Source organism: Zosterops lateralis (assembly GCF_965231275.1).
Source record: "Zosterops lateralis genome assembly, chromosome: 2".
Lineage (NCBI taxonomy): Eukaryota > Metazoa > Chordata > Aves > Passeriformes > Zosteropidae > Zosterops > Zosterops lateralis.
Genome location: NC_139763.1, coordinates 72,434,738 through 72,459,456, shown reverse-complemented (window position 1 = coordinate 72,459,456; position 24,719 = coordinate 72,434,738). Strand labels below are relative to the sequence as shown.

General features: G+C 38.3%; 1 protein-coding gene across 12 annotated transcripts in view; it reads right to left on the bottom strand.

The window, feature by feature from the left end:
- The window catches only part of LOC310921877 (uncharacterized protein), a 34,143-nt gene extending 19,997 nt beyond the window's left edge, over positions 1–14,146 (bottom strand). For 5 of the 12 annotated variants that reach the window (XM_083882130.1, XM_083882138.1, XM_083882133.1 and 2 more), the window contains exons 1-3: positions 14,063–14,139; positions 13,709–13,759; positions 1,302–1,381 (exon numbers count right to left, since the gene is read on the bottom strand). In XM_083882130.1, the coding sequence (XP_083738256.1) occupies positions 1,302–1,381; positions 13,709–13,759; positions 14,063–14,087 (156 nt within the window). In that variant the 5' untranslated portion in view covers positions 14,088–14,139. Of the gene's footprint in view, positions 1–1,301; positions 1,382–13,708; positions 13,760–13,896 lie in introns of all 12 variants that reach the window. The other 7 variants (XM_083882136.1, XM_083882135.1, XM_083882134.1 and 4 more) reach the window with 3 other exon arrangements.
- Between the last annotated feature and the right edge of the window lie 10,573 nt (positions 14,147–24,719).

Genomic DNA, 24,719 nt, shown 5'->3' with positions numbered 1-24,719 from the left:
CCCCTGAAACTGAAACCTCCAAATCAGGCTTTAGAAGTTGAAGGCTGTATTTTGTAGCATGTGGGTTCAAAAGTGTTTACAGGTAGGTGTGTGGGAATAGTATTGCATACAAATAATATCTGTGATTAAGATGGAAGGTGGATAGATAACAGCAAGATACAAAGGTTAATTTGGGGGTGAATATTTCAGCTTCTGCATATCAAAGCGTTGATGTATGAGTCACTGGCACAGAATGAATAATTTTTTGCATCAGAGTAATATAATGTTCTTGCTTACTGCTTTTCAAATCTATGAATAATGCCAAATTAAATGATTCTTCTTTATATCAGTCATTTTCTGTGTTTGCTCCATAACAAAGATACTGATTCTTACAGAATATATAGATGGATGTCCTCAATATGCCAAATATGAGAGTGAGAGCGAGGGAGAGAAAGAAGAAAAGAAAGAAAGAGAGAAAGAGAGAAAGAGAGAAAGAGAGAAAGAGAGAAAGAGAGAGAGAGAGAGAGAGAGAAAGAAAGAAAGAAAGAAAGAAAGAAAGAAAGAAAGAAAGAAAGAAAGAAAGAAAGAAAATCATCCCCTCCTCCAAGATGCAGTAACAGCATTGTTAGACTACTTTCTGATAAAGCTATGCATATAATCAGCATAAAGCTTTTTATTTCATACACTTTTTTTGAAACTGGTGTCTGAGAGGTCACTAGCCAGGTGTTTAACTATTCTTTCTTAGAATAAAAGCCCATTATTCATTTTTATGTTAATAGTAACTGGGAGATGAGGAGTGGTAAAAATATATTCAGTTCTTAAATTAACACCTTATGACGACTTGAATTAAAACACAATGTGAGTGTATTACATTTCACTCTGAGTCCACATGGTTGGCTACAGCAGGTATTGGACCAGCAGGACTCACTACTCGTCATATTTGTGGTAACTCTCAAATTAGCTATGACATGGAACAGCCTTTTGATCCTGACCATGTTCTCCTAATTATTTAATCTTTGACAATGTAGAAACATGTTTCAGCACATAACCTAAGAAAGAGCACACTATAGGTTTTCTTCCAAAGCCTGTAAAAACCAAGAAATCAACCCCACACTTCTCTTTTCACCCTTTCTTCATTAAAACTGGATATGAGCCATAACTTCAAATGAAAATGGACACAAAACTTTCCTCTTAAGCTAGAATTCATTGCATCCAATTTCAGGTATCTATGAGAAAGGTGTTTACCCCTGATTTGTTCTTCTTTATTCTACTTGTTGCCAGTGGGAAGAAACTAACAATTTTACATAATTTTAGACATTTACCTTAGGATGGAGCAAACAGTGCTGTAGAGTTGCTTTGTTTGGTCCACTGTCTTGGGAGACCAGCTTGGATGTAAGAACATCTGGTAAGAGAAATCTCACCTAAGGTATCTAAGAAAGACCAGATGTATCACACCTCAGAAAAGCCTAATTCTTTCCATGGACTAAGAGCATGCTTGGGGTTAAATGAGATGAATTCCAGCCTTGTTGTCTTCTATAAATTTGGCAGAATCTATGTCTGCGTCTGGCCAGAGAACAATGGTTACATTTTACTTACATGTAAAGTAGAAACACTCTTTGAAATTCTGGAATTTGTGAGAATCTTACCCAGAACAGTAGGCTTCTGCCTAAAGCATCTGCTGAAGAGCATTTGGGAGAAAGCCAAGCTCTTGTCTGGTTTGATCCACAGTGAAAAATCAAGGCTACTTAATGTAGGTGAGTGCTCTAACAAATGGATTAGGGTCTGCTTTTGGGCCTGTTTCACTTAATATCATTGGATCAAGAAGAAAGGATCTGAATCAAGGCTGAGTAGTATCTCCTGCATGGGCCTTTTGTGGAAAAATGTTTGTTCACTGCAGTGAACCTGATGATCAGGTCATCTCTCTCTTGTCTCATTTAGTACAGAAAATCTCTTTACAGAGTTTTGTTAAAACAGACACAGTGCCACAAAATTATTGGGTCTTGGCACTTTCTAATGAAAAAGCATGATGCTGGAAGGTCCTGGACAAGTGTCATAATAAACTTCTCTTACTCTCCCTTTTTTTTTAGTCTTCACTAAAATTTTGTGATCAAGCCTAATGTAAGTGAACAGAATGCATTTGTTTGTTTATTGTTTATACCAACATAATTTTTCACAACGAGCATTCTAGTATGACTGCCTTATACTCTATAGTAAAAAGATCTCAATGCTTGTGGAATTCTTTGACAATCAACACAAACTCTTCAGTAGCAGCTGATGGTTTCAAACACACTTCCCTCCCATTTGATGAATGTACTCAAAATGGCAAAAGTAGGTACCAGCTTCTCTTCTCTTGTCTGGTAGCTCACGCATGTTCCAGGATGTTCTATAGCTTCCAGGGTGTGGCTCTCTAAATTTGGGCCACTTTGGGTAGAATTCTCATTTTCCTTCCCTCTCTGTATTTGTTAAGACACATTCCTCTCAGATCCGCAGACCAAACACATCATATATGCAACACAGGTCCTCCTGGTTCCTGCCTCAACCTTTCCTCTGGGTTTGTGCTTCAGATAGGTGGGATTATCCTGGGCAAAGGTCTTAAAATTACCAGCTGATTCTAGAGAGAAAACTCTTTGCTTACTTTTAATAGAAGGTTTTCTCCAGCAGCCATGGAAACCAGTACTGGGAAGGCAAGTTTCTTTTACAAGAAGTGAAAAGAATAAGGAAGTAACACACCTAAGACTGGAAAAGTGAGCTTAGACAAAACTCATGAAGTTCAATAAGGGCAGGTGTAAATTCTTCCAGTGTGGTACAGTGCAACAGGACAGGCTGGGGAGAAGGCAACTCTGAAAAGAGAACAAAGAATCTTTCCTGGTGGATGACTTGAACTAGTGAGAACAGAATCTCCAAATGGAGGCAATAGAATATTCTTTGTTCCATACATCTGACACTAGATCTGAAGGCCTATTCTGAACTCCCCAAGACAAGACTAAGCCCAAGGTACTGGAATGAGTCTGGTCTATCACCTGGACTTACTGAGATTGATTAGCTGCTAAGCCCTTGATGTACAAGGACTGCCTGAGAAACCTTGATTTGCTCAGTCTGAAGGACAGAAGGCAAAGCCAGGTCTTAATGCTGTTTTCTCTTGGGGATGCTCAACAAAAGCATGAGAAGGGATGGATACACAAAGTGCAAAACAATAAAATCTTTATTGGATATCAGGGAAAAAATTTCACCATGTGGGTTGTCTAACACTGGTGCAAATTGCCTAGAGATGTTGTGAAAACTCCATCCTTGGAGATAATCAAAATTTGACAGAAAAGAGCCATGAACGACCTCATGTAACAGTATAAAACATCAAATGACCTGCTAAGGTCTCTCAAATCCATTTTATGAAGAAAGGCTTCAATGAAGATCTTAGGAACCTAATTTTTGGAATTATTAGACTCATATCTACTTATTAAAATGATGTTTATATCATATTGGATGAGCCAGGGGAAAGGTAGATAAGGAACTAATGTAAATTTCTTGAAAGTATCTACTTGTCATTATCATGTTCAGAAATAGTCTCTTACAGAAAAGAACTTGCTTTTTAGGATCCTCTAGTGTATTAATAAAAAAATTTTCAGCATTTTTTAATTACAATTATCACCTAAACATTGCAATTTCCCAATAACTGAAAGAGTTTTATGATATAAACTCATGTTTGATAGATAGAGGAGAAGTAAAAAGTATCCAATTTTGGAGACAAAATGAGTTTTATTTGCTGTGAGAGCTTCTGGTAATGCCAGGCAATGTGACCATGAAAAAACAGAAAAAGACTGTGCAAGATGAGGTTCAACCAATTTTTCTCAGAATTCTGGTTCTGAAGATTCTGCAGAACAAGGTGCAACCCTGAAAGGTGAGGAAGTGCCACTGTGTAGAAATCAAATTCATTTTGACTCAGAAGGCTTAAGGTGGCATAGAGCAATGCATGCTAAAGGCTCAGTGTAGTGCACTCATCTTTCGTTATTAATTTTCTGTTTCCTTTGAGACACCCACATGAAAGTTGCACAGCTGGTTCCTCTTGGTGTTATTTACTGCAGTTGCACATTGAATAATATGCTATTTCCTGTGACATCTTTCGTATATCTCAAACATCAGTTTCTGTGCTATTCCAGAAAAAAAATTCTCTTTTACATGAGTACTGAAGAAGTTACCTTTTCAAAGAGAACTTTTATGGGGAAGTTCATGTTTGATTATTCTAGTAAACCATTTTCCTTTTTCTCGCTTTCTAACCAGGAAATCAGAAAGAGTATCTGGCAAAAGAGTCACTGAATGACTTGAACACTGTGGTAAAATACGCTGGCACTTCGCCGCCATGTTGTCAAGAGTAACTTAAACCTTAGAATCAACACAAATCTCACATTTATTTGGTACTTGATTATTTACCTCCTGCTCCATTTATCCTATGGATCCAATGGAGACTGATTCACCAGGATAGACTTGTGAAAGGATAAGAGAATATGATTGTTAAAAAGCAAATATCTTCAATTGTATTAGGAATACTTCCAGATAGCCGCATCATGTCTGTGAGGATATGCATTAAATTACACTATAGAAAGCAAATGGAAACAGAGGCCTCTCTGCATCCTTCTGCATGTGCTCAGCATGCTGACAAAGTCCTTATGTAAAAACCAGCAAGGACCTATAAAAGAATCAAAACCCTTGAATCTGAGGCACTGAGAAAAAACTGGCTTTGTGAAGCTTTTTTATTCTTTCTGAATCAATTTAGAGCCTATGAAAGGTGCTGAACTGACAGACCAAATTCCCTCCTTAATACACAAGACAGGTGCAACAAATGGTGATATTTTAGCTTTCCTCACTGTACCAGTGCATTTCAGCCTTGGTTGAGGGGACCACCTTCGGGCAGAGAGGAGACTTCATCTTCCAAGCCTGTGCATTTTTTCCCCCCTGTGTTGACTGCCAACAAAGACACCAATTAGTGCATAGCCCCAGCATTTGAAGCAAATGAAAGCAGAGACAACAGAATAAAGGGAGAGATGTGTTTGCTCCTGGAATTCTGTTTTGACATTTATTTTGGATTTTAGCAAGGCCTACAATCGTTTGCATTATTTTAAGGGAAAAAAACCACCCAGTCTCATTACCATTGGATATGATGATGGGGGAAATGGGCTGGAAAAATCCTGGATCTTTGCTGTGCCTTATTCTGGAATTACAAAGACTAGGGCAAATTCTTTACTGCTGTGCCATTCAGCTATTATGTTTAACAATCTAATTAGAAAGGCTGTGTTGCTTTTCCCCATTATAAAAGCAAAGACAGTGCACACAAGCAAAACCAATTAGACAGCTGTAGTTTACAGAGCTGGCTTGCCTCAAGGCTGGTTTCTAATGAACCCCCAGTAGATGGTTCCTATCCAGAAAGAGGACAGAAGGAACACAGTGACAGTGTGCTGTCTTTCCTGTTATCAGCTGCTAATGTCTGCTCTGGTCCACAGAGCTGACACTTGACCATTTCTCCCTGCAGCCATGGTGGCCACCAGCACCTGCACTGTGACACCAACCTGGCTGATAATGCTTGTCCCTTACAAGGCTCAAAGTCATGCTAACAGGTGGCAATAAATCTAAAATGTTCCTCTCAGTTTTATGATTGCTGCTTTCTGCTCACCAGGGACTTGTTTTAACTGAAAGCAGACAGAAAGCTGTACAATAACCTGCATACTTGCCATGCTTTTATTTTTCAGCATGTATGGCTCAAATTAAGGCAGACTGTATTGAGTAGATTGCTCACTCCAAGTTAGTCATCTGTTTAGTGTTTCCACAAGGCAGTTGTGGTTGTTCACAAGTCTATTAATTAAAAAGAAAATGATTAAGGAAACTACTCAGTGGGTAGATGAACCATTCAACCACTTCAAAACTAAGTAAAACATTAAAACAACCCCCTCCTCCCACATTCCTTTTCTTGAATAGCCTGATAACAGGTATTTGTTTGAACTGAACTTTATATGCCTTGTGAAAACACAAGCTCTTGTCATCACTGCATTTAAATGGGTTTTATGTACAAGAAACTGAGTAGCACTGTCTGAGCTAGAATGGATGGGACTGTGTCGGCATTCCCATTAAAAATACCCTTATATTCACTGGGTTATGAGTCAGTTATAAAAAAATCACTCCAGGATAAAATTTTGCATTTTTGACAGTAATACTTGGGTCAGAGAAAGCAAGCATGGGGCTTGCAGAGAAGACTGTGTAAATTAATTTCTATTCAACATTATAAGTACATGCACAGCTACACATTCATATATTTTTTCAGCTGTAGAATTGCATTGTTATTACTCCTGATATTATTTATCACCTCAAGTATAATTTTCTCACTCATTATTTTGAATTTCACTGTTTAGGAGAAATAAGTGCAGTAATCATTCCTATGCACTATTTTCACCCAGTGTTTGTCTCCTCTGCCCTTGTTTCAGTAGAGTGTGTAGGGGTTGAAGGGGTTTAAACAAGATGAGAGAAAAGGGGAAAATAGGAGTATAAGGGAGTAAAGAATACAAATCTGAATTTCTGTGGTATTCATATAATCTAAAATAAGACATTGAAAGTTAAAACTAAGCAAAAGGGAGTTTGAAATATGTTTTACTCACAACACTACAGTCAAAAACGTGACTTTTTGAATCCATTTTTTTAAAGTCCATATTTTAGAAGAAGGTACAAAAATTTTTCTGACTAGCTGTCATTGTCAGAATGTTTTCAAAATGAAATAATGAAAAACTTGAACATAAAAGCCTGAGCTGGGGGAAGAATAGCAAAAATAGCAACCAAAAGGGTAAAAACCTTTGTCTGTAGTTCTCTCAATTTCTATCTTCAGTTGCTTCTTTTTAAAGAAATTACTTTCAAGGATGGTCAAATGGAGTAAATATCTAGTTATAAACTTTATTAAATTCTGCCCACACTGGCAAAGGCAGCTTAAAGTAACCCTGTGCATGGAGGCAAACACAAAAGAAGGGGTTACCTAGGCTACTGTATATTTACAAGTACTTGCCAATAATATCTCTAAATGTAGCTCAAAACCCAACCAAACAAAATAGATAATGAATGCTTGTAAGGATTAGGAAAAGTGCCAAAGATAGCAGATCAAGGAATTATTCTTCATGGGAAAAAAATGTAGGATCAAATTTCTAGAACTAAAGCTAGTATGAATTCTTTATACTGAGGAAATTTAATTCTTCAGAGAATGAAAGAGCTTTGGTGGCTGGGTGAGATGGAAAGTCAGCTTTTAAAGACCTCTTATGTTTGCAATGGTCAGCTATTGTTTGGAGTAAAACTAGGTCAATTATTGTTGGTTCAAAAAGAGGTAAAAATTATGTCTGGATTAATTCCAAAACTTTTTCCTTCCCTGTTTTGTACTATGCAAATAATACGAAAGATGTATTTTCCCCCTGACTGGAAGTCCACTGCCATATGTCTTGTCAAACCATGATAGTGGCATCTCCCTGTTGCCAGCCCTAGATTAAAGGAGTTCACTGCAGCTGATTTTTAAGTTTAACCTACATATAGTGGACAGGATCTCTCTCTGGAGAAAGAAGCCTATGGATTGTTCATCTCACAATTGGTCTATACATGTGCCCAAATTCCAGGACCCCTGTGCCAGGATAGGGATCAGAATTTGTGTTGAGGCGCAGCAAAACTAAGCCAAGGTGAAAAGAAATAGGGAAAAGAGGCATATTTTTGATGACCTGCTTCAAAACATGCTTTTTAGACTGTCCTTTGTATTGATTTATTCTTTTCATGGGTTTTGTTATTTTAGCACCTTGGACATATCACCTTGCATATTTTAGCACCTTGGATATATCATCTGGATTATCTTGCTCTTGAATAAAACTTCTTTACCTATCTCTGAAGACAGCTTTGCAACTTTGTGCAGAATAACAAATTTGGGAGTGCTGGGCAAACCTCACACTAAAATCAGGAAAGCAAGCAATCTCTGCAAGCATGCAATCATGTGTTTACATATCCTTCACATGTGACTGAGGATCAAATTGTGACCCCATCCTGTGCTTGTGCAGAAAGGTTTAGCACATATCCACACCCACTTCTAGGTAGATCGTCCTTGCAGAGGAGTGTCAGTGTAGAGGAATCCTTGACTAAGTCAGACTGGAGAACCATTTTGTCTGTTACTCAATCTGATACAAGTAGAAATAGATGCTATAGACGACGGAAGAACCCTGCAGGAGGCAGAGGCAGAATAATCTGCCTCCACAGAGATCTCCTGATCCTATTCGCTAATTGTGAGAGACTAGTTTAAGCCCTGAAGCACTAGGTTTAATATCTCTTCCAAAAGTTTTATTTTCTTTAATTATGATAACTCTGGATATCCATGATATTGATATAATATCCAATCTCTAGATGAATCTGGTGAAGCTTTTGGTCTCAACAACTTCCTTTGGCAGGGAGTTCCACAATTTAATTACACGTAATATAAAAAGGTATTTCCTTTTATCAGTTTTGACTTGCTCATCTTTTAATTTCAGTGAATACCTTGTTGTTTTTCCTTCCAGAGCCAGAGTGGAAGCCCCTGATCTGCTTTCCCTGTGCAGTTTTATGTGACAACATTAATCTGTAAAATGTTTTCATTTTGCCTCTCATTCCTTCTTGTATGAGGGGAAAATCCTCTGTCTTTCCAATTTCTCTTCACAAGACCACATTTCCACTTCTGTTGTTTTTCTGTGATCTCTTATCAAGTCTATCATACTGTTTTATGGGACACAGTGTCTGGTGCTGCAAGAAGCATCTGAAGTATGCTCTGTCCTTTATATATGCAAAGGCATTATGATGCTCTCTGTGCTGTTTCCATCCTCTCCTCCATGCTTCTTAGCACCTGAACACCATTGGATTGTTTTGGGGGGGATGATGAGCTCTTAGTGTGCTGTCTGCCATGGTGCCTACAATTCCTTGCCGAACTGAGCCATTATATAGGCTTTAATTGTAAGATTAATTTCACTTTTATCTTCTGAAGTGTTTTATTTCATGTGTGTCAGTGATACTTGCAGCTCTGCTCAGATATGAACCCAGCTGATGAAGAGAGAAAAGTGATGTGAATGCCTCTGAAGCAAGACCCTGAAAGCATGATAGCTCTGCCCCATGCTTAAATTTAGTTGTGAATTAGGATTCTGCCTTTCTGTATATTTTGGCAGGTTACTGTTTGCTCTCCATTACTGCTCTTCCATAAGTATCAAAAGTGAGCCTTAGACTAAGGTTTGGCCTCATGTTACCTGCAGCCTTGGGGGCTTAAAAAAAAAAAAAGCTAGAAACCTATGAATTATAAAGAACTCCACAGGTATTTAATACATGAATTTGCAATATAGAAACTCTAGAGACAGAGATGGGTTACATGCTACCCCAGAGAGCAGTGGGAAGAAGTGTGGGTTTTCTTCACTCTGTGCTTGTCATAGAACACTTCATTGTGTGCCTTGCAAGGGTGAAAAACAGAGGATGATAATCTGCCACTGGCCAGGAGAGTTTATTCTCTGATAGCATCTGCTGTTGGAAGTCAAGATCACAACCCCATTTATCTTATTTGTTCTATAACTCCAAAGAAGTTTCCAAGTGCAAGGAACTCAGTCTAATGAAGCGAAGAAGAAAGAATAAGGACAAGAAAACAGGATTATTAAGGAAGATAAGAAGAGTTAAAAGTGACGTGTTTACAAAGCCACAGAAAGTGCGCATTTTTGGTGGGTCATCATTATTTTTTTTCAGGAAAGGATGAAAGAACCATCCTACTGAGCTGAATGCAGTAGCATTATAAGTAGACCCTGCTTGTTCTTTAACCATCTACCAACCTATTGTACTTCCTGATAGTATTTTTATAATTAAAACTTTTTATTGTATAGGAAGCTACTAAACAAAGTACCAGCTTACTGTTACCATTGCCTTAAATATAACTAGTTATTCCATCTATACTGTTTTATTTTCATCCTAAGGATTTATTATCAATCATTTTTTCCCTAACATAGCCTTACATAGGTTAACAGAACTGTAAAGCAACAGTAAAAACCGATGCCTTGGAACATAAAAAAAAAAAAAAAAAAAAAAACCAACAAAAAAAACCAGCTGGTGGTGTGGAAATGTCTTGGGTGGCCTAAGATGTGGCCAGCTGTGATTTTGGGGTTGTCTGAAAAAATCTGGGAAGTTATGATGAACCTGTTTCTGGACAGGTCTGGTGAGACTGCCTTTTCATGTTCTTTATGCCACTGGCATATGAATATCAGCATCTGTAATTGGAACCATTGCACAGCATTTTGAGTGAAATTCTGAACCATAACCTTTGGAAGCAGATGGCTTTCATCATGTTCGCCATGTCATATTGCAGTAGTGAGTATGCCTGACTATGTAATATACTAAATTAGAAAATACTGTTTATTCATTTACTGGTTTAGTAATAATCAGGAAAATGATGAAGAGGAAAGGAAATGTATCTCTGTTGAAAATGTATTTGAATCTGGTCACTAGAGAACATTTTTATAGTCTTTTGATGATATGTCACCTCCAGTTTACTTCCAATTGTATCACTTCACTTGACTTTCAAATATGTAGGTGTTGTCTTCCATTTTATACACACACATGCCCAAGCAGACAGGTTGTTGCTTTAAAATGTCAGCTCCATGAAGCATCACTTGAAAAATCCTCATGAATTTAACTAAGTTGGAGAAATTTGTGAAAAAATATTAGGTCAAAAGAGCCCAATATGACAGATCCTTTTTTTCCTGCTTCAGAATTCTTCAAAGGACCTACTTATTTGCTTACCACCAAGGCCAAGAATATGTGTCAAAACTGCTTAAGATAGGGATCGGTTTTAATAAATAGGACCTCAGACCTTCCAAGGTGTTTAGGTCTGGGAACACTTACAGTACATCTGTTATTATTTTGGTTCAGCTGAGTTTATTGCTTTAATCAGCAACATTTCAAGAGAGCTGGTATAAAAAGAATAGAAACACTAACTTGTTTTCCATGTTTACATTTCTGCCATTATGTAACTTTATCATGGCTAAAGATATGTCTTGAGTCGAGGCAAAGAAACCCCAGAAGGCAGAGAAGAGTCAGTAAGTCCTTGTCAATGAGCTTGTGGAACACCGAAAATCATTCAACTGGGGAAGCAAAAGCTGCAAGAAAGTTTAGAGGATTATAGAACCATCCAAGAACCACAACCTATTCAGCTAACTGGATATAACCTGTCATGATGGCTTGATTATAGTCACTTATGTACCCAAATTGTGAAAAATAGATCTGATGGCAGCAATTCAGGGTAACAGCCACACAGTATGAATCAGGTGGTAAAAAGTGAAACATAAAGAACTCAGTTTAAAATTCCCACAGAAAAAAATCTTACCTATGAATAGAGTGGAAACAAGGCAGCCTGCAAGTTATGTGCCATTGCATGGGCGCATGTTCACAAATTTTTTCCTCATAAAGAATCCACATATTGATTAATTTCTCTCACCACTAAAACTGTGAATAGGGAGTTTGGAGTGAATGTATTTTTCTTGGTTTCTAACACTTGATTGCTGCTATGATAATCACTCTAAATAAAGTGTTTTCTTAAAAGAGAAACTCTAGTAAGAATTTCAATGTGTTAAAGATACCTAACTAATCAATCAATCAATCATCCTGGAGGCTAAGAGTCACTGAAAAGAGTTTCATCCATTCTGCTACTCATGGAATTACCATTCTCTAAGAGAATTAGGGTCTAACTCCAGTGAGAGAATGACGAAGTTAGTCATAAAAATGGGAAGGCATATGCCGTCTTTTAAAGAGAAAATCAGGGTGGACGAACACAGAAGCATTTTGTGACCATAATATCTCCAAGCAATAAGCAAACCTGGGCTTTCCTGTTTGCTCATGTTATAATCCTTGTAATAGTGACTTCAGTATTTTCTAAGGCTTTTTGGCCTGCAGTGGTCAATTTACTGCATGCTAAGCTTCAGAGCATCTTGTTGGATAAACTGGGATTACTTATTCTTTTAAAACATCATCGTTATTATTATTATTGTTGTTGTTGTTGTTGTTATGTCCTCTCCAATTTACCCCCAGGCCAAAGAGTGACAAAGACTGAAATTTATAGTATCCGTGTGACTAGCTGACCCATTGAGTAGGTTTAGTGATATGATGATAGTTAAGTAAAAGATTTCCTTTATTCCTCATGCCACTGTTAAAGTATGTTCAGGGTTGTTTTTCTACCATGTGCAGTCCTATCTAGGTTTTTACTTATTTGTCAAAATGCATCAGTGAACTGTGGGGATGCTTTTGGTTTGTGGAAGAGAGGAGTTCAAGGGGACTGTCTGAGGTCACCAGATAATTATGGCATGTTAAGCCTGGTGGCTATCTGTCTTATTCTCTAAGGGTTTTATGAAAAGGGAAACTTTTTATTATATTAATACACTTTAAAGGTTTGTCTCCTTGGTAGAATGGGCATAAGACTGCAAGTTTCATCAGAGTTGGAAAGAATTTCTTACATCCTCAATGTTCAACCTAGTAGCTAACCTGTGTGAACTCATCACTACTATGTGGGAATGGATGTCAAAATATTCTTAAGATTTGCCTATGAGTGTATGAAAATTGTTAAGAGCCTGCCAGGCTGGGCAAGAAATCCTGTTGGAAAAGGAATGTTTTTTCTCTGGGCAATAGGGCAAAGGTTGATCAACCCTTGGTTGCATTAGTTCTTCTCCTGATGGATTATGCACACAGACAGAAGACTCAGTTAAGAAAAATGCATGCCAAAAATAAGAATAAAAATTGAAAGAGACAGGAAGGGCCTGAGGATCTGGGGAAGACTCAAAGGAAGGCAAGCAAAAAAGGTCGTGTACACATAGTGTATATAATGGGTCTAGAAAAAGGATGGCACAGCTGGGAACTTTGTTTTTTTCCTGCCAATTCCTAGCTGCTGTCATAGCACTTTTGTGCTACTGACAGGACTGATAATTTAAAGCAAACAACTTATGTTGGAAGATCAGATCAGCACGTCACTACTTTGGGAGTGGCACATTGCAAATTTGGCCTGAAACTCCCTTTTCACTCTTCCTGTGTTGTGTAATATGCTTTGTAGTCCCAGCCAAAGATCTAGGGTGCTACATGTATACCATCAAGAAATCATACTGATTCGTATCAGGATTCATGAATGCAGGCATATTTTATATATATGTTCCCTATAAATGAGTCAATCATATACTTCCTTTTAGTTGTGCAATGTTGCTCTCACAGTTTGGTCCCAATTCTATGCACATTTGTAGTGTGTTTGCAAGCACCTATATTCTGTTTGAAAAGCACAGTGCAAAATCAACAAGATTCTTGACTGGAATTAAGTTTTGGTGGTGCAAGTGCAGATCAGAAGGGAGTAAGTACAGGAGACTGGCACTCGGTGTATCCTCTCTGCTGTTATTTTCATTGCAGTGATGTCAAGGCAAGGTGTGCTCTTTATTTTTGGCAAATGTAGAGGGATACTCCAGGGGTTTCTGATGTTAACTTTTTACTGTATTACACATATAACCTCCCTTTCCTTATTTTCTATTTGGAACAGTTGTACATGCTGCAAAGGTAAATAAGAAAACTCCTGTAAGACCAAAGACTGATGAGGAAAGATTCTCCAAGAGATATTTCTCATCATTGCAGTGATTATGAACTTTTAAATTGCTATAAAGTTATTGCTAATTTGACTTCCTCTACGGAAACCAGTCACGCTAACCCTTGAAAATTTCAAGAAGGTCTTGAATAGGTTCAGCTTGCAATAATTCATCTGAAAGCAATAGGTTAATTGATCTTATTTTAAAAACAGTGAAACAGAAATTAATTAAAATGTAAACAATGGTCTGTATTGTTACTGACAACTTTAGAAAAAAGAATCTTAGAAATTCCTTGTATAATGTTTTTTACCTGACTGCCCTCAGAGGAGAGAGGGGTTTCGCAGCAGATCACATTACCCAACTAACCTTTCTTTCACTTTTAAATGAAATACATTCTTTGCTTCTTCCAGTGCAGTGCAGCTGGACAAACTGGAGCTAGTCAAAAGCTCTCAGAGCCCTGTTTACTGGGGAGGTACCTGCTACCAGGAGCTTGCTAGGCATGAAACACTGAGGAGGGTGGCTGGAGCCCCTGAAGCAACCAGAATGTGCTGTGCCTGAGATCACTGGGAAGAGAGATGACCTGGAAAGTCAGAAGGCAGAAAAAAATGTCAGTCAGTGAGAAATGATTAACAGCTGATCCAGTTTATGCCAAGGACAGAGGGTTCTCTCAAGCATTCTTGTGCAGTCTCTTGGCTGTCAGCTGAAACATGCTGTGGAACAGGAGCAATCCGGTGTATGGGCCTGGTCCAGAACTAGCTAGGCTGAGCAAAAAGATTCTGGAGGTTAGGATTGGGCCTCCATTAAAGGGATTTTGTGTTTTTGTGTTTTTCAGGGTTGATCTTGTTATTCCCGCTCTTCATTAAAAAAAAAAAAAAAAGAAAAAAAAGAAAAAAAAAGAAAAAAAAGCCAAATAGGTGTGGAAAAAAAGAAAAAAAAAATCTGGAATTTATAAGCCTGAGGGGGGAAAAGAATCTTGCCAAGTTATCTTCCTCCCTCACCACTGAATTACTGCATAAATATGTGCCTTCTAATTTAGTATAAGCTCCAAATACCTATGAATTCAACAAAAGTCAAATTTAAACAAAAAAACTTAGAGTAGTGAAAATAACATATGACCAGTCATGAGATTGACAATAGATTTTATATTTGGCTCCTTCCTTTGTGGTAGCTGAGTAAGCCAACTCAGATTAGCAGGGTATGTTACGCATATTACCTGAAATGGTTTTCTGGCCCACATCAAAAGCTGTGAGGGAAAAACTGCAAGTGACTCTTGTTGTTGTTCATGTAGAAAAGTGGAGTTTTCAGTAAAGACATAAATGGATTCGTGGAAAGGTTTAATTCCCCAGTGTCTTACTAATGATGATGTTTTGAAACTTCAAGTAAGAAATCAGCCTTAGGGACTTTCTACAGTAAAAACATGTCATTATATACAAGAAAGGGTATGTTCTCATAGACTATTTTTTCTCTGCTACACATTCTGACATCATTTGTTTATTTACATTCTATTGTTTCAAGGTACGTGCAAAGATTAATTAATAATAATAAAGAAATATTTTCTTCAAAGCACCATCATCACTTTTCAGATTAATCTACTGCACAGTAATGAAACCAAGGAATAGATAAATTCAATGACTTCTTGAACTAAGCTGTAATTCCCATGATTGAGTCCCTGGCTATGTGGTTGCAAATGACATTTTGGTCTCAGTATAACCTGTAACAACCAACAAGGTGCTACTGACCCAACTATAATTTAGAGAGACACAACAGGCGTGAAAACCCACTCACTCCTAGACGCTGAGGGACTATAGTAAGCAGAGCTACTGGGTAAGGAAACCCTAAAACACGGCCAGCTTCCTGCCAATGTTGTAAAACCCAAATCATGATTCAGTCCTGTTGCACCTGTAGCGCTTTTGTTTGCATCCCTGGAGAAACTGCAGTGACCAGTTGTTAACACAGGTCCCAGGAAGAGGCTTTATTTGGACATGAAGGTAAGGAAACAAGGACAAGATTTGTTGTCCAGATGGCTTTGGCCATAATGTCCCAGGCTGAAAGCCAGCCATGATTTGGTTTTAGGACAACACAGGAGCCAAGATTGGCAGAGAGAAAGCAGGATAGAGCTCAGCCTGACCATCTATAGCTAAGTGACCACGCAGCACAAGCTACAGCTATGAGAAAAGGTGATGCAAGTTTGCAAATGGTGCTTCCCACAATTACCTTAAGCCTGACCTCTTTTGCAAAGGAGGTCAATGAAGGAAGAAAAGTGCACGTGCTCGAGATTTAAACACATGGGGCCTAAAAGTTTTGCAGAGAATGTTACAAAGTAAAAGAACATTTTTTTATTCACTGTGGGGAAGATGAAAAAAATTCATGTGTATGATATGTCCTAGAATAGATTTTATGTGCATGGTCAGGCTAAACTCAGAGAAAACAATGAGGCAAAAAATGGTTTATATTGACTGGTATTTAAACTCCTCCAATCCTCACAAAATGATTTTCTTCAAGTGAATTCATCTGACTTCTCCAGAAATGCTAAGTAATTATGGCAGCCACATGTGTGAATCCTTTTGCGAAGGGAGTCACATTTTAACCCTGGTTTCTCTGATGATTGACCAGGGCAAGTAGGTAAAACAGTATATACACACCAGTATTAGAATTCTCTCTATACATAAATGTAATGTGTACTGTTCAACAGGGTTTTTGACGCCTATAATGTGTGATGTGACAGAGTGCACCCTCAACAAATTCACACATAGTACCAAACTGGGGACAATGGGGTTCCTCTTCAGAGGGATCCTGACATGTTGGAGAAATAGACATTAGAAGAACATCAGGACTTCATTATTAAAAAAAAAAAAAAAAAAAAAAAAAAAAAAAAAAAAAAAAAGCAACCCAGGACTTGTATCTGGGAGGGAATAAGCCAAAGGACCTGGATGTCCTGATGGACAATAAATTCAATGAACCCTTGCAGCACTGAAAGGCAGCAACCACCTGAGAAGTGTAAGTAAAACCATAGCCAGCAAGCTGAGTGACTTGTAATGTTTGAGATGCTATTTGGAGTGTCTGAGTTCTCCAAGACAAGAAAGCCTACAGCTAAATGGAGAGAGTCCATTGGATGTGACCTCAATGAGAGGAGGCTGTAGAAAGGATATCCAATTTGTGGCTGTGGTAAAAGTGTTTGTTCAGGCTTCAGAAGTGAAGGCAAAAAGGAAGCCTCACTGCTATCTTCAATTACCTGTAGACATGTAGCTGGGACTTTCTTGGAGTTGCACAGTGAGAAAATGAGGCACAACAGATGTGAGTTACAACACAGAGAAATTTCTGTTGGATATTAACAAAATATCGCCATGATGGTGGTCAAACATGGCCTGGGCTGTGAACCCTCCTGTTTTTGACAATGTTCAGGATTCAACTGGACAGCTCTGAAACCTGATTTATTCAACCCTATTTAGAGAAAGGAACTGGATCAGACATCCTCTGGGTTTGTCTTCCAATCTAAATTATTTTGTGATGTATGATTCTGTGGTTGTTACATAGCATTACATAGATTAGTTACAATGGAATTAAGATGGAGAAGTCACTCCCGGAACACTTATGGCAAATAACTCAATACTCAATAGAGCTAGACTAAGCTCATTTCTATGTAAATCAATTTAAAAAAGCAACCTTTAATAATAATAATAGTGATAATGTCATTTACACAAGATATAGTGTATATCTATTCGTGTTTCAATTCTGAGTGAATTCCTGTGACTAGCTAGAAAACTGAAATAATATTTGATAAAGAGAAGCACAGCCCAGCTCTCTTGCAGGAATTAGCTGATCACTGCAAAACAAGGTTTTCTTAATCTTAACTGTCAAAATTTATTTTTCCACAACAATTTTTCTCATTTCAGCAGCTGAGTATGTGTTTGGTAAACTTTGCTTTCACTGAAATCCAGACCCCTGTGATAGCAAATTAAAAAACACTTGCAAGTACACATTCTTTCAGAAAGAACGTGCTGTTTATATTTGCACACAGAGCTTAGCACTACAGTCTTCCGGATGTGAGCAGTACCTTTGCTGTGTTTCAAGTGATAACCCGATTAACAGAGAAAGGAGAAGTGAATGGAAAATTTTATAAAAATTTTATAAAGTATCAGCAAGCTATACCATTTTTTTTGTCTTCAGCTGACCTGACAACAATCAGGGAGCAATCCTGGATGAGTGAGTTGTGTTACTGTAATTTCTATAGGTAATAAAGAGAATGAAAATTAGCTATGCAGATCAGACTTATAGTGTGGACCTTATCAAGTGTAAAAAGTAAGGCTGCTGGGCAGAGGCTTTGGCTTTAGATCATATACCTGATCCAGATTATTCCAACCTTTTAAAATAGGTTTTTATTCTCCTGTAGAGATGCTTTCCTGAAAGTCTTCTGGCTCTGGTCTAGAAAGAATCAGAAATGAGACACACAAGAGAAAGTAATGTTCTGAACCCTCCGAAGTATCAGATGATAGTTTCAGAAGAGATTAAAAGACAGATGAATTTTTCATGTATGGATGATCAAGACACCAGATGGAGATTGCATATTTCTTGGGTGAATCTAAAGGAATGCTTCCTAAATGTAGATTGCATATTGAATATAACACCAGGCCCTGACTGGGATGTGCTATAGATATGTAAAAGGAATGCAATATATCCTGGAAATATAAGGCCAAGACACACTCTCTCAATGATTCAATTATGTGCAAAGCCCTAAGTGAAAACCAAACAATTGGGAAGCATTAATATGTCTGCCACTACAGTTGTTAACACTTAAGTTGGGAGCCAGACTAGGATTTCTTTGTTGCAGATACATAAGTAGTAACTCTGCTTCTCTATTCTTTATTCCAGCTCTTGTCCTGTCATTGCCAGAAGTATTCCCTGCCTGTTCTGCCATCCCTTTTCATAAAGCAGCCATGTGAAGGAGGACTCCTGCTTTTCAAGGTTCTGTGAGATGATTTTGATGACTTATCAATTCTGCTTCACACAGAATATGTGTACACATCCTTGTCAAACACCAGACTTTGTGTGCACTTTATCTATTTTTAATCTTTATGTCAGATTCAAATCCCAATGAGTGTTTCAAGATGTTTTTATATTTGGCTAGTTTTATTTGCCTATATGCAAAGAGCTCATTTTGGTCCAGGCCAAATTTGAATCCAAGGAAGTAATTTAGTGATGGGCAGTCTTGTAGAGCACCCCATGAGATCACCACTTACATGACAAGAAAATCTGGAAGCTAGCAAAGAGATGACAAAGAGAAGTTTGAAACAGGACATGGAAGGTCACTGAGTTGAGAGAATTATTATGATTGGAGAGTTATTTAGCAATCAAGCTGGCAGAGCAGAGTGAATTTGGAGAGGAAGGCACCTTGATTTTAAGAAATGCCATATCACATCAGATAGTAATTGAAGAGTGAGACAGAGGCAATGAGTGGGTGTAGATGTCCATTTTGTCCCCCTATATGTGGTTCTCCATGAAAGAATGCTTTGTATCTGATACTCCTTGGAGTTCAGGTGTCTGCTCCATATATATGGAAATATAAAGCATTGCCTCAGCTTTGAGGCCCTGGAATGGATGGGACATAAAGATGCCACTTCACTGAGAAGGTGGCAATCAAAGATCAGAAAAGCAGAGAGGTCCAAGAATCAGGCAGATGACAGCACATCACCCTGTTTAAGTCCAGTACTGTAAGTGTTCAGCGTAGAAAGCCTTGCCTCCATGCCTAAATGGTACTTGGTGACCAAAGCAGGGGAATGTGAGAATGATAAAAACCCAAAAAAGCCTTTTAGAGTTGTGTGTATGTGGAGTCAAAATTGCACTGTCATATGTGAAAATTGCTGGTTCCATATGACCTGGAGCCACAATGAGAGGTAGGTTTAGGTGAAAGTGATGGAGTCCTGCTGCCAAAACTACTCTTGCCTGCAAAGATATCAAATTTTATTTGGAATGACAAAGAGATTAGGAAAGATCCATTTTTGCACTTGTCAGTGCAGAGAAGGACACATGGAAATCACACAGAGGAGCAAGACATACTCTTAGAAACAGAAGAAAGTTTGTCTATAAGAAGAAGATGATAAAGAAGGAGGCATTGTGATACCACCTTACCCTCTCAATTACCTGAATTAGTAGAGACACAAAAAAATCCTAAGGAATAGATGGTGAATTTTTATTTTGATTTATTACTAAGAAAGGAGTCAGTGGGTAAATGTTGATAGCTGAGAGGTAGGACAGATATTGCAAGCAGAGGGTGTTAGCACTCTGATGAAGGAGAGGGCAAAGAAGTGTGAGAGTTGCTGTTAAGCTCACAGTAGCTGCCACTGGACAGAAAATACTCCCCAAAGAGGTGTGATTCAGCTTCTGGGGAAAGTCCTGAGAAAAGACTCTAAATTTTCCTCCAGGCTATAGCTTTGGGTTAGCCAGCTGCTCTGTGATGGAACCTAAGCTGGCCAGGGAACAATGTGCAGCAGCTGGAAATAAGAAGCAATTGTGTGTAAAAGGTGTGCAGTTCTCAATTCAGACAGGGATACCTCAGTGCCAGGATGCTCTGCAGATTAAAGCATTTATTTTGCAGCCACCCAAATGAGACAGAAATAAAGATCTTTCCTCCAGGGTATCTGTACTGCAGAATTTTCTGATAGGAGACTTCTACAGTTTGTTTGGGAATGGACCTGTACCTATTCCTAAAGCTGAAATTCTTATTCTCAGAGTATGTGAACCTCTTGGTACATATCAAGTTTGTTCAGGTTAGGGACTTCCCTGTTATTTTCATAGTGGATAAAGCAAAATGAATTATAAGGAGTTAAATCACATTAAAATCTGAATTTACATGCCTTGCTCAAATTCTTCCCACAGCTTTAACTTTCTGGAGCTAGCTGGCTATCCCATGCCAGTCAGACACTTTCCAGCATGAGTCACTATGGTTTCCAAATTTTTCTTTCCCAAATAAAAATGAAAAATTCCAAATGTCTTACAGTTCTTTTCTATAGAAAAAAGGGACAGACCATCAAGTGCATATAGTGGAAGAATTGTTTTCTATTTCCTTTTACATCCCTAGTCTAGACAAGAGGTACTATGATGAACCTTGCCTTTGCTGCCAATACCAACAGCACTTAGTGGTCTTGTTACCTCACGCCTGGCTAATTCCCAAGGACAGTCATAGCTAACGAGTAGCCCTTTCAATGGCCATTCCAGCAATTCATCTGGGCTACCCTTTCAAACAGCATGGAGAATTCTTGAGAAAGAAGGTCTTTTGTACCGGGCAATGTTTCACTCACTGCGTTTAAACGGGAAGGGCAGTCAGGTTGTAAAGATTCATATAAATGAGAGCATTGTGCACGGGAAAGGAGATTGTATGTTTGATCTCAGCTGTTATTGATTTACCTTTTCCACATGATAACATTCATTAGGCAGGGTAAGTAAAGGCAGGGGTGTTCCATTTCAATTATCTATGGTTAAAATACAGACATTACACAGGGTGGAGTGTCAGTCTAGTTTCAGTGGGCTGAAGTGTGAAAACATTTTCCTACCAAGTCATTACATTGGATGACATGACTTTTTTGAATCCTTTCCTGTCTCCTCCTGATCCACCCCACCCCTTTTTATGTTTTTATGTCCTTTTCATTGTTTTTGAATATTTGTGTTTCTGGTCAAGGGAGCTATTCTGCACTTGAAATTTCCTGATACCTTCACTGCTGCTGTTGCTCTCTTGTCAAGTGTGAAGCACAACAGTGCTGGTGAGACACCTCTCTCCCTGCCTGACACCTGGCTCGGATCAGTGTGCCAAAAGGTTCACAGATTTATTAAAACAACCTTTTAAGGAGGTGACTCTGCTGTGAGAACAGGTTGGATCAAAGGATCTCCAGCAACGCCTCCCCACCTCAGTCCTTGGACTGCAAAGGATCCAATCTCCTCTCCTTCCCCACAGTGTAGTCACAGTACAAGCCTCTTGCGCCATGTTGCTCCAGAGAACTAAGTATGTTCAAAATACAATTCTCTTATTTTAAAGGAAAACTAAGAGCAAAAACAACAAAAGGACAAAATACAGTATCATCTCAGGAGTAATTTCTTTCTCACTACTGGCTTCAGAGGAGCCTACAGTGACTTACTCAGGCTTAGGTACGTAAACGGAAATTTCCAGAGCTAATTGAGATGAATTTTGCCCCAAATATTTTGATTTTTCAATTGAGTGAATGGATGTCTCTCCAAAGATTCTTTCCTTCCATTGAATAATGTTTTTAAAACATTAAGAAGTTCCCATAACAAAACTCAAGCACTTTACATTAGATGTATCTGTTTAAAACACATTTTCTTTTTGCTTAGCTCTTTGCCAAAATGCCAGAATCCATAATTTGCTTGCAAATACCTGCAGGAATATTTGTGAAAAGACAATATTAACTTTAGCTTCCTGTATTTTAAGTCTTACTGAGTATCCACAGCTCCTGTTAGTCTGTGTTGAAGACATGACTAGAACTTCAATAGAACATAGTTTCACCAACTTCAAAAGCGTTTGAGTACTTCAAAATGTTGACTTTTTATGTCCATCACATATCCAAATTATTTTTGATATCTTTATAAGGTGGAGATGACCTTAGCTCTTGACATCAGCTTAAAAACTTGAATAGAAATGCATTTCATTGAACCTGTGGAAAACAAGCTGTGTGTGCTGCATGATGTAGCTGGCATATGAAAGTGATAAAATAATAGAGGATTGTAAAACATTACAAGCAATGACTTATACTTTGACTTGTACTTGGAGCTGCAGGTACTGAAAGCACAATGTTTTCTTGATTGTTTTGCCAGATAGAGAAATGGAAAAGCTTATAATAAGGATTTGCGCTAATAAAACCTCCCAATCTTATCTGAATGTACTTTATGAAAAAAGCAACATGCTTTCCTTGTCTGGACATGAGGCAGGAGCTCACAGACATTCCATGCCAGGCTCTTTTCTTATGCATTTGCTCTGGTAACTTCTTTTCTCTTTGATCTTGTCACTGTGGTAGAGAACTGATGGCACCAAATTCTTCCTCAGTTGTGCTTCTAATTCATTAGGCAGAGCCAGGCAACAACAACCTGTCTATAACAAAAAGATTTAAATGATGTGCACAGGCATGGAGGGGATATTCCTGGTATCTTTTCAGTGAGCAAGCACATAATATATTTGCTCTTTAAGACAGCCTTTCTACTCACAGCACCCTACATGGTTCAAAAAAGCTTTGGACAGGGAGAGACATTCTCTGAGTCATCTCAGGCCATAGAATCCAGACATTTCTGGATCAAGTACATGCAGCTACTGTCTAAGCCAGAGGTTTTATTTAATAGACATAAACTGGGTGACTGTTGCAACCCCAGGCACATTATAATAATGTTGACTATTGTGCACCTGATTCCTAATAAATTTTTAAAAACTTTTATAAATCTTATTTCTTTATGGCATTTTCTGCTTGACTGAGGTTCTCATGACCAGAGATGTCTTCATGGGAGAATAGTTTAAATACAAATAGCATCACCTCTTTAAAGGTCTGTGGAGACTGGTCTTCAAAAAATGTAATGTATTCTGGAAGATATTTTAAATTCTTTTTTATTAAAAAAATACAGGAGAAAGGTAATGGTATAATTTTTATTATTTACCATGTAGTGGCAACTATACCATGTACCATCATGAAATATGTCCAACAGATGAGGAAAATTAGATTATTGGAAGAAATGGCTAAAGTAAGAGTCATTTAATTGATGAAGACAGGCATTTATAGAAGATGATAAAGGTTTTGTTTGAGGAACCTACACTAGTAGGAGAAACAATTAAATATTTAATACTTTTACTGGTGATACATGGCGCATGCATCATTTGGCACTGACAGTGAGCAGATTTGAGCAGAGCTGGACATGTTCAGGTCTTGATGTTTTCCTTAGAAACCTTAGCTCTGTATTTGTGTCTGAGCTTGGGTGCTACAGCTTTTTGGGGAGAACATCAAGGAGAAAATTTTGTAATCCTGTTGCCAATGAAGATTTTTGACCTTGCTACCTAAAAAGCAGGACAAGCCTAGGATGGTGAATAGCTGGAGACATGTCCCTGCTCCACCCCAATGAGGTAAGACAGTTTTCCAATGGCTTGGACTGGTAGATTGGAAAGATGACTTGTTCTTTTGTGTATTTGTTTTTCAAAAGGGCCAATCCCTTGCCAGCCTTGTCCTTTTCCTTTAGACCTCTGGTATGTTTAACTCACGTACTGAATTGTTTTCGTCTGTGCTGGGCAAGGTTTTTGCCATGCAGCTTGGGAATGATGGTAAATATGTGGTACCTAGAGGTTTTGCAACCAGGTGAGTCTCCTGCACTCAGCTACTTTATGAGGTGAAACAGCTTCAGTGTGCCCAGTGCTTTGTCTGCAGTGCATGGCAGAGTCAGGGAAGGTTATTTTTTGGATGGGGAGCTATTTATTTTTGTTGAGCCTCTGTCACATATGTTTTGCAATTGCCTTTTTGGCCTTTATCCCCCTTTTCCAGTATGTACTTTAGTGGAAGTCTTGGCACATCCTGACAATGCAATGGTGCTTATTACTCATGAGCATATTGTCTCACTTTTGATTGAATGTCAGCACTTCTTTGATCATGCTCCTTATGCCTGATTAATTAGGGCAGGAGTGACACACTCCTCCATGGGCCTTGGCTGGCCTTTAGCCCTGTATCTTTGCAAGGAGATTTATCATGCAATTGAACAGACATTAAGTCATGAGGAACTGGGAGAATGCAGTGAGAGTAGATCAAGATCTTACTATTCCTGTGAGGAGAGCTCTCCCTATCAGGCTACATCAGGGATGTATTTGTGACTGGTTTTCTTAAAGTATGTCTTAGTTTTGCCCCTTTGGGCCATGCAAAGGGAAAATTTTTCATATTTCTTCTCTGTTCTATGCTGTACTGGCTACTGGTTTTGTTTCTGAGTGTTTTGCTTGCTCTATCCAGATTTTCTCTTGCTCGGTGTTTATTTTTACCCTCCAACAAAGACCAGACCATACACAAGCTTCAGCAGTTCTCCTGATGTGTGGAATCAGATTTCAGGCTTGTGTCATGCCTCATTCCTTTATTGTGGAGTATAAAGTCACAGGGAGAAACAGAAGAA